At 48.7% G+C, this 14,093-nt stretch overlaps 1 protein-coding gene across 1 annotated transcript; it reads right to left on the reverse strand.

Moving 5' to 3' along the window:
* Positions 1-6,545: 6,545 nt before the first annotated feature.
* On the reverse strand, positions 6,546-13,613 carry LOC142922889 (uncharacterized). The gene is made up of 3 exons (XM_076063828.1): positions 13,605-13,613; positions 13,341-13,491; positions 6,546-9,046 (listed from the first exon to the last, which is right to left on the reverse strand). Exons 1-3 carry the CDS (start codon positions 13,611-13,613, stop codon positions 7,668-7,670), a joined length of 1,539 nt encoding a protein of 512 aa, XP_075919943.1. The 3' UTR covers positions 6,546-7,667.
* Positions 13,614-14,093: the final 480 nt, after the last annotated feature.

A 14,093-nucleotide genomic window follows, 5' to 3' on the forward strand; every position in this document is an offset into this window, starting at 1 on the left:
ATCGTGTATGAAACATAAAATACATACAAATTTATAAAAACATTTTATGTTCAAATACCTTGCGTCCTGATGCTGGCTTGCTTGTCGTAAGGGGCGAAATGAGTCACTACAATTGCAGACACACAGACAACAACCGCCAATAAGTGGCTGTGACGTTGCTACGGAACTTGTGCCAGGCTAAGTGCACTTTATGGCCACGTGATCACGGGTCAGATTCAGTTGCCATGGTTTGACAGAGATGAGTGGCAGATGCGTCAGCTGTGCCTCCCCTACTGTGCCAACTTGATGTGTTTTATCCGCCTAAGGCTCTGCTCCTTGTTGTGAGCGTCTCTCTGCTGCCCTCTGTTGTTGCTGGAGGGCGACTACCTCCAACTGCCCAGTATCGTCCATCATGAGTCTCCTCCACATAGGCCGCGCTTTACACTGCTGGTACCAGTCATTCGCAAGTCAATTCAGTTCCACATCCTCTTGTACCACATCATTTAATCTCTTCTCTAGCCCGTGCCGCGCCTGTTTATCCCCCTTTAAAGCAGTTGTTAGGGAGGCGTGGTATATGACCCAGCCAATGTAGCATTACCTGCTGGAGGCGCTTACCGATGGGACTTTGTCCAGATCTGTCAAGGATTGTGAGCTCACACAATCCAGCCTGGTTAAACCCAGGATGGATCGTAGGAATGCCATCCTGAATGTTTATAACCGGCGAAGATGTTCCATTAGGGGGGTCCACGTTTGGCAAGCATCGAGAAGGAAGGGCATGACCGTGGCCGAGAAGATCCAAAGACTGCTGTGGAGCGACAGATATCAGGTAGCTTCCACACAGCGTTATGCAACCGATGAAAAGATAATGCCGCTCGACTGATTCGGAGTGAGACCTCTTCTGTCAAACCGGAGTTGGTCATAAGCACACTATCCAGATGTGGAAAACTAATCCAATTTACAACTGCCCCATCACCAATGGGGAGTTAAGGGGTGGAGGGTTTAATGCAGACATGGGCTGGGCTTTTTAATCCGGCCCCCTGAACGTGTCCAAATATTATTAAATTAAATTTTACCTTTCACCTGTAATGCCCTCATTTCCCCATTAGATGGAGCACTTTGACCGGGAGTGTGGTAATTGGTTTGGGCGCAGGCCTCAGATGTTTTCATGATGTTTGATCAGTCACGTTACGACATGTTTTTGTATTGTTCATGTTCGTGCAATTTGTTAAATTGCCTTGCAAATAAATGCTTTGCTACCTGTTAAAGGCCAAATCCTTTCATGTAATGATTTTTACATGTCATTTATATTAGTTCACACAAACACTCCATCCATCTGTTCCTTGCCCGGCCCCTCTGTCAAATTTTAGAACCCATTGTGGCCCGCGAGTAAAAAAAATTGCCCACCCCTTGTTTAATGGCACAACATAGCGAGGCAGGTGCTTAGTTTTGGTGGGGCTGATGGTTAATGCCCCACCTCTTAGTGCAGGGGTGGGGAACCTTTTTTGTGCCAAGGGCCATTTGGATATTTATAACAACATTCGGGGGCCATACAAAATCATCAACTTAAAAATTAGCCTATTATATTTGGTCAAACATTTAATTAACTCACCCCTAATGCGATGGCTGGAACTGCTTCTCTTTGGTGAGGCGTGTGGAGATTTTAGCTGGCATTGATGATGTTAGCTGGTATTGATGATGTTAGCTGGTATTGATGATGTTGCTACTCGCAACTGCTTTTCCAGGTTTGCTCCAAGATTGATTGAATTTCGAGTCCCGCCTGCGGTTGCCTTGGCAGGGCCAGACCAAATGATTTCGCAGGCCTCATGGCCGGCCGGCCGGACGTTCCCCACCCCTGTCTAGTGGCACGCTCCAGGTCTAGATCATTCGCATACGTAACATGGATGACAAATCGGGAGCAAGCTCTCAAGCGCACCCGGGCATCAATCCGCCTTCCATTGTATCTATATCAGATATAGATTGCTCCGGTACGGACATGGAAGGTTTCTCGAACGACGTGGACCAAAAATATTTTAAACAGTGTACGGAGCCAGAGGACATTACTGTCGAACCCCAAGGTTAACGGGGAATAGCTTCGTCTTCCGGCCAAGTAGCTTTACTCGGCCCTGCTCAATATCATGGAAGTCCTTAATTATTGTGAGCAGAGAGTCAGAGACTCCGAAAGCATGAAGAACAACCCAGAGTCCAGACCTATTGATGGTATCATAGGCATTGACCAGGTCAATAAAGCAGAGATGTAAGTCCTGTCGGAATTCAACACTCCTCTGCTGTAGCAAACGGAAGGAAGATGTGGCATCTGTGGCTGCCCTGGCCTGAAACCACAATGGGGCTCCCCAATCCTCTTCTCAGCATGCCTGGCAAGGTGATGTTGAATAATCCTTGCCAGGACTTTTTCCGGCACTCTAACACAGGCACAGACTCTAACCAAAACTATCGAATAATTACACGGTTAATTTAAAATTGCACTTTCAATTAATGTGCCTATTAATGTCATTATTTCGGCAAAAAATGTTTTTATCTTAAACTAGTGCAATGAAAAAAATACCCTTTATTGTAAAATTAGCAAAATAAAGACGATATAATTCCTGTACTGTTTTAGTTTATCTTTCTGAATACACATTTAATGAAAATGTGTTTTAGTGAATGGTTGTTTTTGAAGGTGATATCGTGTAAATGTTTTCCAAAGCTGCTTATGCAGCCGTCACCATCTCCAGCCGTGATTTCTCCACTTCTGTCCGAAGCCATCACCATCTCTTGCGGATTTGCAATGCAAAAATCTGTCTGGCTACTGCCCACCGGTTGATTTATTCGATCCATCTTCGCAGTGGACGCTGTATTGGTTGTGTTCCCTCCTTTAGCTCCCATTCCCACGTTAGTCACGACCACCGGCCGTCATCTCTTCAAGTTGTGTGTCCTGCCTCACCCCACCTTTCTAAACTAAAATTATGCCTTTAATTTGCATATGATGCCCAATTGACGTGTCCGTCTTCCATTCTCAGTTTAATTCCTAGCATGTGCATCTCTATGCTTCCTTGTGCACTTCTCAACATTGGTTCCATTGTCTTCGTCAATGGCCATGTTTGTGATGCATCTGTTGTTGCAGGTCATATCCACTGATTAAAAAACGTTCTGCTTTAGGAAAATGGCTTTGTTACGTTTCATGATTTAAGTTCAGATTCCAATCAGCACTGTGCTCTGCCCTGATACGCCTCTCTTAATAATTTTCATCCCTCTCCCCCTTCAACAACCGCCCCACGTATAAATGCACTTCTATGTTTTCAAGTTGTGTCCCTGTTCTTTTTGTTCATTTTGTTATTCCCCCGCACCTCTAATAAGCATGGTTGCCTGCGTACGGTGCGAAAGAAGTTCAGCATGCAAACATACGCTGCGTTGAAAACTTACTCTACAGCATATTCACACTGGAGACGCAGGAGGGTGCTGCTATGAGATTGCCACATTTTTGACTGTAGACAAAGCCTGGACAGATTTCTCAGTCAGCACTCAGTCTAGAATTATCAGAACTACACAGTAAACGACACAATGCGGGTGCTATATCTCGTAAGAATGAATACCCACCACCTAAACACAAATGGTAATTCCTGGACAGGTGACAACTCTAGCCATGCCCATGAAAAAATATATAGTGACTAACTTGGAGACGTAACTTCTTCGAGGCAATTCTTTAATTACACACCGAGCATACTGTTACACACTCTCTGCTGTAATACAACGCTCTGTCCCTCGCTTAAACGCAACTCTGCACTCGTGGCTAGCCTACAACACAACGCTCGCCATCTGACACTGATGGCGCTGAACTAAGACAGGCAACTACTGCTAGCAGCACAATTATCAAGTGGATGACGACAGCGGCGAAGGCGACGATCTTCAACAGCAACGACGACGACGACGGCGATCCCACTCCAAACGATGGCCCTCATCCCCTGCTCGGGGTCCCCTTTAATCCTGTTAGCGTGGCCTCGCTCCACTCCGGCCACGCTCCCCTTCTAGAATCTACTAGCAGGCTCTCGACGTGTCCTACCCGAGATCCTTCTCAGGTCTATTACGTGGTCTGCTGTCAATCAGGGCTGCTTCACTCTGCAGATCCCCTTCCCTGCCAGCAGCCAGCGCTATGCTACGTAGTGACCAATTCTATGTGACTACACATACACAACATCCTGACCATCACTCGCCTATGCGGATGATAAAATATCAAGCATTGGAGATTTAATTCTGATCTACTGTTGTTCGTTTTGATTGATTTTGGCACAGTTTAAAATATATATTTTCATATCAGTACCAGCGGGAAGTACCCAGCGTTTCCCGGGGGAAAAATATATTTACAAACTTGTCTTCTCTTAAAAACATAACATACACAAACACTAAGCTATTGTGCCCTTTGTCCATTTGTCCGTCAACAAAATTATAGGAGGAGCGACACTGGAAAAACGGCGTATTCTATTATTTAATTTATTTTCTGTCAACGTGACTTTACCGAAAGAACCAAAGAGTAATTCCTGCAGTCACGAAAACTTTGAATCTAGTTTTAGCGTGTTAATGTTAAATAAACGTGTTGTCTCCTATAGAAGCCTGAGTCTCCATTTGAGCCCACTACAACTGGTGTTGGAAGTGGCCAAACGTTAGTTAATTAACTATAGATTATGGAGACTAGGCGAACAATACGTACCAGGTCTCCAGATGAAGAGGACGACGACCCACCGGCCCCGGAGATGTCGGCGCAATCCCCCAGCCCCCACTGGGGGCCTGGGGTGTCCACCTCCGGTTCCAAACCGCCCTCCAAATTGCCTTACCTACGAGTCCTACTTGGTACAGGCCGGACCCGCTATTGCCCCCTGTTGGGCCCTGACTGCAGCTACATATTTTCCAGTAGTGGTGGCGGCGTATTACGCCTGACAATTACCCACCACATTAAAAAGCACGATGGTAGCTTGCAGTTGTGTGTCGACTTTAGGAAGCTTCATAAGATATCGGTGGCTGACGCGTATCCTCTCCCTCGGATGGACGATTCCCTGGACGCTCTGGCGGGAGCACAGAACTTCTCCACCCTTGATCTCCTGTCCGGATTTTGGCATTTGCCACTAAATGAGGCCTCTAAACCCAAACGGCTTTTCGAACACCTCAAGGCCTGTTTGAATTAAATCAGCTTCCCATGGGACTCCACGCAGCACCGGCTACGTTCCAATGACTGATGGAGCTGGTGCTGGCTGGACTTCAATGGGACTCATGCTTACAATACCTCGACGATGTCATCGTCTTCAGCCGTACGTTCAAAGAACATCTTGATTGGTTACGCGCTGTCTTTCTTAAAATGCGAGCGGCCCATCTCAAATTCAAGCCGCAGAAGTGTTACCCCCTTGAGAAATCCGTGCAGTATCTCGGTCATATTGTCAGTAAATCGGGCATTGCGATAGATCCCGACAAAACCACGTGTGTTCGGACGTGGCCGACCCCCACGTTGATGATGCAGGTGCAGAGTTTTATTGGTTTTGCGTCTTATTATCGCCGGTTTGTCACTGGGTTCGCTACCTTCGCAAAACCTCTCCACGCCTTGACGGTTATGGGTCAGAGGTTTCACTGGGGGGAGGAGGAAGCCGCATTTGTTGCGCTTCGCAATTCCCCTCCGCTACTCTGACTTTGCCATGCCGTGTGTCCTTGATACTGACGCAACCAACACCAGCATTGGCGCGGTTCTGTCCCAGGTTGTCAACGGGGTGTGTTGTTGCATACGGCAGCAGAGTGCTGTCGCCAGCCGAACAGCGTTACTGTGTCACGCGCCGGGAACTATTCAGGTCTCCCGCATTAACGAGTTGATTGCTCTGGACATCCCTGGTTCGGTTCCCGTCACCCCTCGTGGGAATAAATATTTGTTGGTTGGCGTCGAATATTTATCGCGCTGGCCGATGGCCTGGCAGCTATGGATGGGAGCCATCTGGTAGTGCCACCTAGGCACATGCCATGGTACAATGGTGAGCACACAGGACTTGTAATCAATACAGAGGTACTATGTACAGGGGCGGCAAGCAGCTAAAAAATGGTGCACGTTTATTATAAATACGACATTCTCAAATGGTTTCGAAATTAAGTGTCTTATCAGCAGAATCGTGCAGAGTTTCTGCCGAACATACACAGCATTAGTTCCTAAAACACTTTGGCAGAGTTGGTGTCACTGCCCTGGAAAGGAACATTAATGGTGATTTTGTGGAAAGTCAGGTGAAATGGGTGGTTGGTCAGACTGACCAGCACCCTGTGCTGTGTGGATCGCTCGTGGTTCTGGCCACCAATCGCCAAGCAAATTTGTTGCAGAGACTTCCACGTGTAGAGTGACTTCAGTTGTGTGCAACCGAGTTGCGCAACTGCTTGCACCGGCTGTGGCCGTGTGCGGAAAGCTAACTCGGGTCAAACCTGGGTTTCGAAGCGCGGTGTAGCGTTAACCATGACACTACCGCTCCCCACAATCACACACACGCGAAGATCGACACCAAATACGTGCTCTGTTGCACCGCACAGCAACTCACACGCACACTGCAGTGTCCAATAACAACACAAATGTATTAATCCTGACAACCACCTGCTCTGCCACTCAAAACAATGTCCATCACATGGCCATCAACGCGACACATATAGTTCATCACGGTCACCCGACCAGCAGGAGTCACGTGTGTGAGCAGTCCGTGAATGTCGCCGGGCTATGGTGATGCAGTGGTGTGGGTTGGACAAGGGGCGGATGATGATGTCTATCGTGGAAATCTGTGGAGTGGCACGGAACAAAAGTGGGACGGGTGGCCCAGTGTGGAGCAGGAGCCGCTCGGCTGGGACGAAGGTGGGGAGGAATCCACTGATCCGGTGGAGGCGTGGGGAGGAGGGCGGGACGCCGCGTGAAGCGCGACTCGTGGGAGTGGTGCCAGGCAGAAGGGGCACCTGGGACTCCGTACGCGGGACCCCGGCCGTTGCACCTGGGCTGGGGGGGGATCCACTGCCCTGCAGGTGGAGCGAGGCGGGTGGGAAGGTGCTCTCGGTCTGGGTGGTTGGGACGAATCAATGCGGATGGAGTTGAGGATTCGAGAGGAGGTTTGCGGAGGCGGGGAGGAAGGCGGCTGTTGCGGGACTTGCGGTAACGCTGCCGTGAAGAACAGGAAGCAAAAGACTCGTGTGCCGGGCCCGGTCTGGTATCACGGTGGCGTGGAGGAACCCAGGGCTCTGGTGGAGGTGGAGGCAGGTGGAAAGCAGGGAGCTCCCAATCCTGGGGGTTAGCTTGATTACTCATGGGTGGAGGTGATGGTGCGAGTGGCGGTGGTGGCGATAGTGGCAGTGGAAGCGATGGCAGAAGTGGAGGTTGAGGCAATGGCAGGAGTGAAGGTGGAGTCGATGTCAGCAGTGGGGGTAGAGTTGATATCAGTGGTGGAGGCAATGGCCTGAGTAGAGATGGAGGCGATGGCAGCAGTGGAGTTGAGGATTCGAGAGGAGGTTTGCGGAGGCGGGGAGGAAGGCGGCTGTTGCGGGACTTGCGGTAACGCTGCCGTGAAGAACAGGGAGCAAAAGACTCGTGTGCCGGGCCCGGTCTGGTATCACGGTGGGGTGGAGGAGCCCAGGGCTCTGGTGGAGGTGGAGGCAGGTGGAAAGCAGGGAGCTCCCAATCCTGGGGGTTAGCTTGATTACTCATGGGTGGAGGTGATGGTGCGAGTGGCGGTGGTGGCGATAGTGGCAGTGGAGGCGATGGCAGAAGTGAAGGTTGAGGCAATGGCAGGAGTAAAGGTGGAGTCGATGTCAGCAGTGGGGGTAGAGTTGATATCAGTGGTGGAGGCAATGGCCTGAGTAGAGATGGAGGCGATGGCAGCAGTGGAGCCGATGGCCCGATTGGAGGTGTAGGCGATGGCAGCAGTGGGGGCGATGTCCTGAGTAGAGATGGAGGCGATGGCCTGAGTAGAGGTAGAGGCGATGGCCTGAGTAGAGGTGGAGACGATGGCATAAGTAGAGGTGGAGGCGATGGCCTGAGCAGAGGTGGAGGCGATGGCCTGAGTAGAGATGGAGGCGATGGCCTGAGTAGAGGTGGAGGCGATGGCCTGAGTAGAGATGGAGGCGATGGCCTGAGTAGAGGTGGAGGCGATGGCCTGAGTAGAGGTGGAGGCGATGGCCTGAGTAGAGGTAGAGGCGATGGCCTGAGTAGAGGTGGAGGCGATGGCCTGAGTAGAGATGGAGGCGATGGCCTGAGTAGAGGTGGAGGCGATGGCCTGAGTAGAGGTGGAGGCGATGGCCCGAGTGGAGGTGGAGGCGATGGCCTGAGTAGAGGTGGAGGCGATGGCCCGAGTGGAGGTGGAGAAGATGGCCCGAGTGGAGGTGGCGGCGATGGCCCGAGTGGAGGTGGAGGCGATGGAAGCAGTGGAGGTGGAGTTGATATCAGTGGGGGAGGCGATGGCCTGAGTAGAGATGGAGACGATGGCCTGAGTGGAGGTGGAGGCGATGGCCTGAGTAGAGGTGGAGGCGATGGCCTGAGTAGAGGTGGAGGCGATGGCCCGAGTGGAGGTGGAGGCGATGGCCCGAGTGGAGGTGGAGGCGATGGCCCGAGTGGAGGTGGAGGCGATGGCCCGAGTGGAGGTGGAGGCGATGGCCCGAGTGGAGGTGGAGGCGATGGAAGCAGTGGAGGTGGAGTTGATATCAGTGGGGGAGGCGATGGCCTGAGTAGAGATGGAGGCGATGGCCTGAGTGGAGGTGGAGGCGATGGCAGCGGTGGAGGCGATGGCAGCGGTGGAGGCGATGGCCCGAGTAGAGATGGAGGCAATGGCCCGAGTGGAGGTGGAGGCGATGGCCCCAGTGGGAGCGATGGCCTGAGTGGAGCTGGATTCTTCAGGTGAGGAGCGCAGCTCTGCTTGGTGCCGGGGTTGCTTCCCCTCCCCTGCGCCCGCCGCTTTCGTCTCCGTGCCGCGGCCATATGAGCCCGGGGACTCGGTGCTCGGCCGAGACCTCCACCTTTCTTTCTCTGCAGCGCCCGGGAAATCTTCCTCCTTCCGGTCCTCATCCTCATTCTCATCGCTCTCTGCAAAAGTTACGAAAAACATCAACTGCGTCATTAGCTGAATCTCCCTGCTCCGTGTCTGTGAGTGCGTTGTGACCCTGGGGACAGACTTGCGAGTTTGTTTTTTACGTTTTTGAGCCAGGAGGCCAGGATTGGGAAAAACTTGGGCCACTTTTCATCCAGGCAACTGGAGAGCAGCACAGACTAAGTCTTACTTACCAAACATTTAAACTAACAACAGCATACTCTTTGGTTTCTTTCGGTAAAGTCACGTAGATAGAAAAATAACTAATAAAGTGAAACCTTGGATTGCGAGCATAATTCCTTCTGGAAACGTGCTCTTAATCCAAAGCACTCGTATATCAAAGCGAATTTCCCCCATAAGAAATAATGGAAACTCAGATGATTCGTTCCACAAACCAAAAATACCGTATTCATATAAAATTTTTTAATACAAAATACCTTTTTATATTTTTATTATTTAATATAAAGTAATCAAATTTATTAATTACATTTAATCGTGGCTGGTGTGAGGGAGACGAGATAGAGGATGGGTATTGTGTAGGACGACTTTCACTTGCAGTACAGTTACTAAAGAACAGTCACTACACATGGACACAAAATAAAAAAATGCTTTACGCACACACACGTATTCACAACACTACAGTACTGTAGTAAACAGTAAACACGTAGTCACAACACTATAGTACTGTAGTAAACAGTATACACGTGGTCACAACACTATAGTACTATAGTAAACAAGATAAGTTCGCACGGATGTTGACTATACGAGTGAGGCACACCGACTGAGACCGAGCATGGGAGACAATTACCCACAATCCCGCAGTATACACGTGGTCACAACACTATAGTACTGTAGTAAACAATATACACGTGGTCACAACACTATAGTACTATAGTAAACAGTATACACGTGGTCACAACACTATAGTACTGTAGTAAACAGTACACACGTGGTCACAACACTATAGTACTGTAGTAAACAGTATACACGTGGTCACAACACTATAGTACGATAGCAAATACAGTATACACGTGGTCACAACACTACAGTACTATAGTAAACAGTATACACGTGGTCACAACACTGTAGTACTGTGGTAAACAGTACACACGTGGTCACAACACTATAGTACTGTAGTAAACAGTATACACGTGGTCACAACACCATAGTACTGTAGTAAACAGTATACACGTGGTCACACCACTATAGTACTGTAGTAAACAGTATACACGTGGTCACAACACTATAGTACTATAGTAAACAGTATACACGTGGTCACAACACTATAGTACAGTAGTAAACAGTATAGACGTGGTCACAACACTATAGTACTGTAGTAAACAGTATACACGTGGTCACAACACTATAGTACTGTAGTAAACAGTATACACGTGGCCACACTATAGTAATATAGTAAAAAGTATACACGTGGTCACAACACTATAGTACTGTAGTAAACAGTATACACGTGGTCACAACACTATAGTACTGTAGTAAACAGTATAGACGTGGTCACAACACTATAGTACTATAGTAAACAGTACACACGTGGTCACAACACTATAGTACTATAGTAAACAGTACACACTAGGTCACAACACTATAGTACTGTAGTAAACAGTATACACGTGGTCACAACACTATAGTACTATAGTAAACCGTATATACGTGGTCACAACACTATAGTACTATAGTAAACAGTATACACGTGGTCACAACACTATAGTACTGTAGTAAACAGTATACACGTGGTCCCAATACTATAGTACTATAGTAAACAGTATACACGTGGTCACAACACTATAGTACTGTGGTAAACAGTACACACGTGGTCACAACACTATAGTACTGTAGTAAACAGTATACACGTGGTCACAACACTATAGTACTGTAGTAAACAGTATACACGTGGTCACACCACTATAGTACTGTAGTAAACAGTATACACGTGGTCACAACACTATAGTGCTATAGTAAACAGTATACACGTGGTCACAACACCATAGTACTATAGTAAACAGTATACACGTGGTCACAACACTACAGTACTGTAGTAAACAATATACACGTGGTCACAACACTATAGTATTATAGAAAACAGTATACACGTGGTCACAACACTATATTACTGTAGTAAACAGTATACACGTGGTCACAACACTATAGTACTATAGTAAACAGTATACACGTGGTCACAACACTATAGTACTGTAGTAAACAGTATAGACGTGGTCACAACACTATAGTACTGTAGTAAACAGTATACACGTGGTCACAACTCTATAGTACTGTAGTAAACAGTATACACGTGGTCACACTATAGTACTATAGTAAACAGTATACACGTGGTCACAACATTATAGTACTGTAGTAAACAGTATACACGTGGTCACAACACTATAGTACTGTAGTAAACATTACACACGTGGTCACAACACTATAGTAATGTAGTAAACATTACACACGTGGTCACAACACTACAGTACTGTAGTAAACAGTGTACACGTGGTCACACCACTATAGTACTATAGTAAACAGTACACACGTGGTCACACCACTATAGTACTGTAGTAAACGGTATACATGTGGTCACAACACTATAGTACTATAGTAAACAGTATACACGTGGTCACAACACTATAGTACTATAGTAAACAGTATACACGTGGTCACAACACCATAGTACTATAGTAAACAGTATACAAGTGGTCACAACACTATAGTACTATACTCGTCTTGCAAAACACTCGCAGACCAAGTTACTCGCAATCCAAGGTTTCACTGTAGATCACGACGTTTCGATCGTAACACAAGCAATCGTCTTCAGGTGAAATAATACAGCAGGCGGACTGCTGAGACAGGAAGAAATGTAGCGAGAGAGCTACTGCAACCAAAGGTTACACTATATACGTTTGTGGTGGGATTTGCAAGTAAATGTAAGATCGCAGAGCAAGCATACCCCGGCTAATCCCTCGGCTACTCCGAGGGGGAGTGGGAGCGGAGGGGCTGCCGTAACGGGCGAGATAGTGGGGGTGAAATTTACAGAGGGTACAAGCTGATAGAAAGAAGATCAAACTCAGCAAACTTAGAAATGTAATGCAACTCATTGAGTCGGCCAACACAACAAATAATACTTTGCCTGGTTGATCACCGTCCTTCTCTGCTTGTGTGTCTCCCTGTTGTGGGGAGCGGTGGTGCAGCTGTTAGCGCTACGCTGCGCTATGAACCTGGCGACCCGGGTTCGATTCCCGCTCACGGCCAACACCAGTGACGATTATCTGAACCGGTCCCGGGCCTCCCCTAGGTCGACTCAGCCTCAAATGAGTACCTGGTGCGGTGTGTAAACATCGCCACTAGGGAGACAAAGGCGGTCGGGCGTGGTGCTGGCCACCCACCCCCTCGTGTACTGTTCCGGCCTTCACAGGTGCTCGCTAACAGCACTTGCCCCTACAGTCTGTTCAGGCTATACGGGGGATCTTTGTGTCTCCCTGTCTGTGTTTGGTCTCTCTCTCTCAAATTTAGTTTCACCTGATGACGACTGCTTGGGTTGCAATCGAAACGTCGTATTCTATTTTTTTTATTTTTTCTACCTGACTTTACCGAAAGACCATTGAGTAACAACAGTGTTTTTAAGAATCACAGCTAAGAGACAAACAACATTATATTTTCTATTAAACATAACATTTTAATAACATGTAAAAAAATACTTTAAATCTCATCACTGCTCCTCATACTCAATCCGTGATCAGTGCCGGATTATCCTCGGAACAAAATAATCATTAGCTGTGGGCCCCGCACTTTCAAGCGCCCCGCGCTAAATGATCTCACGCTATAAATCCCCGTTCAGTGATTCTGTACTTGCTCTATTACTATAGTAAAATTACAATTACTTTACAATGCAAGTTAAAAACTTCGTGTTTTATAATTGTGTTTTTTTATTTATTCTGGGCACCTTTATAATATAAGCTACAGGACCCGCACGAGCTTAATCCGGCACTGTCCGGGATACTGTTCCAGTGCCCAACCAGGCTGTTGAAGACACCGTGAGTGGAGTTGAGGGGGATCGGTGGAGGTGTGAAGGCGGCGAGTGATGCCGACGGGCTGCGAGGGGGTCATCCGAGAGGGTGCCCAGTGGGGAGATGAAGCAATGAAATCGCTCCACGTGCAGGTGCTGGGTGGATTACTGCACAGCGGCATCGTGGGAGGTGGCGACGGGTCGTGTTGGTCTCTACCCACTAGTGGATTGACCATGGCTGATGGTGGTGATGATGATGGATGTTGCTCACTCACTTGGCGACGTATGAAACGCCAGAGATGCACGGCGATGTGCAGGGTGTTCAGCAGCACGGTGGAGCTGATGGCCTCCTTGCAGCCGCTGTACAGTTGACCCACAGTGTGGAGCAGAGCAGGGAGCGCGCTGTCCACTATGGCCTGGCAGCTGCTGCTCAGCTCACCCATAGCCTGCAGGAGGGCAGGGAGCACGCTTTCCACAATGTCCTCACTGTGGCTACTGAACATCGGTCCCCAGGTTGCGACCCCTGCTGGTGGAGAGACGTTCTTCATGAGTCCGGAGTAGTTGATCGTGGTGGTGGTGGTGTTGGAGCCGTTAATGTCCGAACCCCCACGCCGAGATCCTCCGAGGAGCTCCACCATCGGCTGCGTGAGCAGCAGAACCAAAGTGAGGACAGCCGTCAAGATCGCCATGGTGGTGGTGGCGAAGTTATCTGAAGAACTCGAAGTGGAGGAGCAGCGTGGGGCGAGGGGGTTGCCTCTCCAGGAGCCGACTCCACTCTGACCTCTGCCGTGACGTCACCGGGCCATGACGTCACCGTGACGTCAGAGGTTTCCACGGCTTTTACGTCATTATAGCATTTGGAACGTGGCTGTGCAATGGAACATCAACACGTGATGCACTACAACACTGTATTGTTTATAGAATTGTAATACAATACTAATTATTCACATCTGAGACACGAGTGACGCTCTAGATTCTGTGCGGATGGAGGAAGCCCCTGGGAGCAGCTGCGTCATTCTGGACGCTTC

The sequence above is a fragment of the Petromyzon marinus genome, unplaced genomic scaffold (assembly GCF_048934315.1).
Source record: "Petromyzon marinus isolate PM22_M1 ecotype Great Lakes invasive population unplaced genomic scaffold, UKy_Petmar_22M1.pri1.0 PM_Scaffold_2, whole genome shotgun sequence".
Taxonomy (NCBI): domain Eukaryota; kingdom Metazoa; phylum Chordata; class Hyperoartia; order Petromyzontiformes; family Petromyzontidae; genus Petromyzon; species Petromyzon marinus.

Excerpts from the sequence above, each read along its gene's own strand:
- LOC142922889 (XM_076063828.1), bottom strand. Across the intron at positions 9,047-13,340 it reads GGCGTTTCATACGTCGCCAA|AGAGCGATGAGAATGAGGAT; the intron begins GTGAGTGAGCAA and ends TAACTTTTGCAG.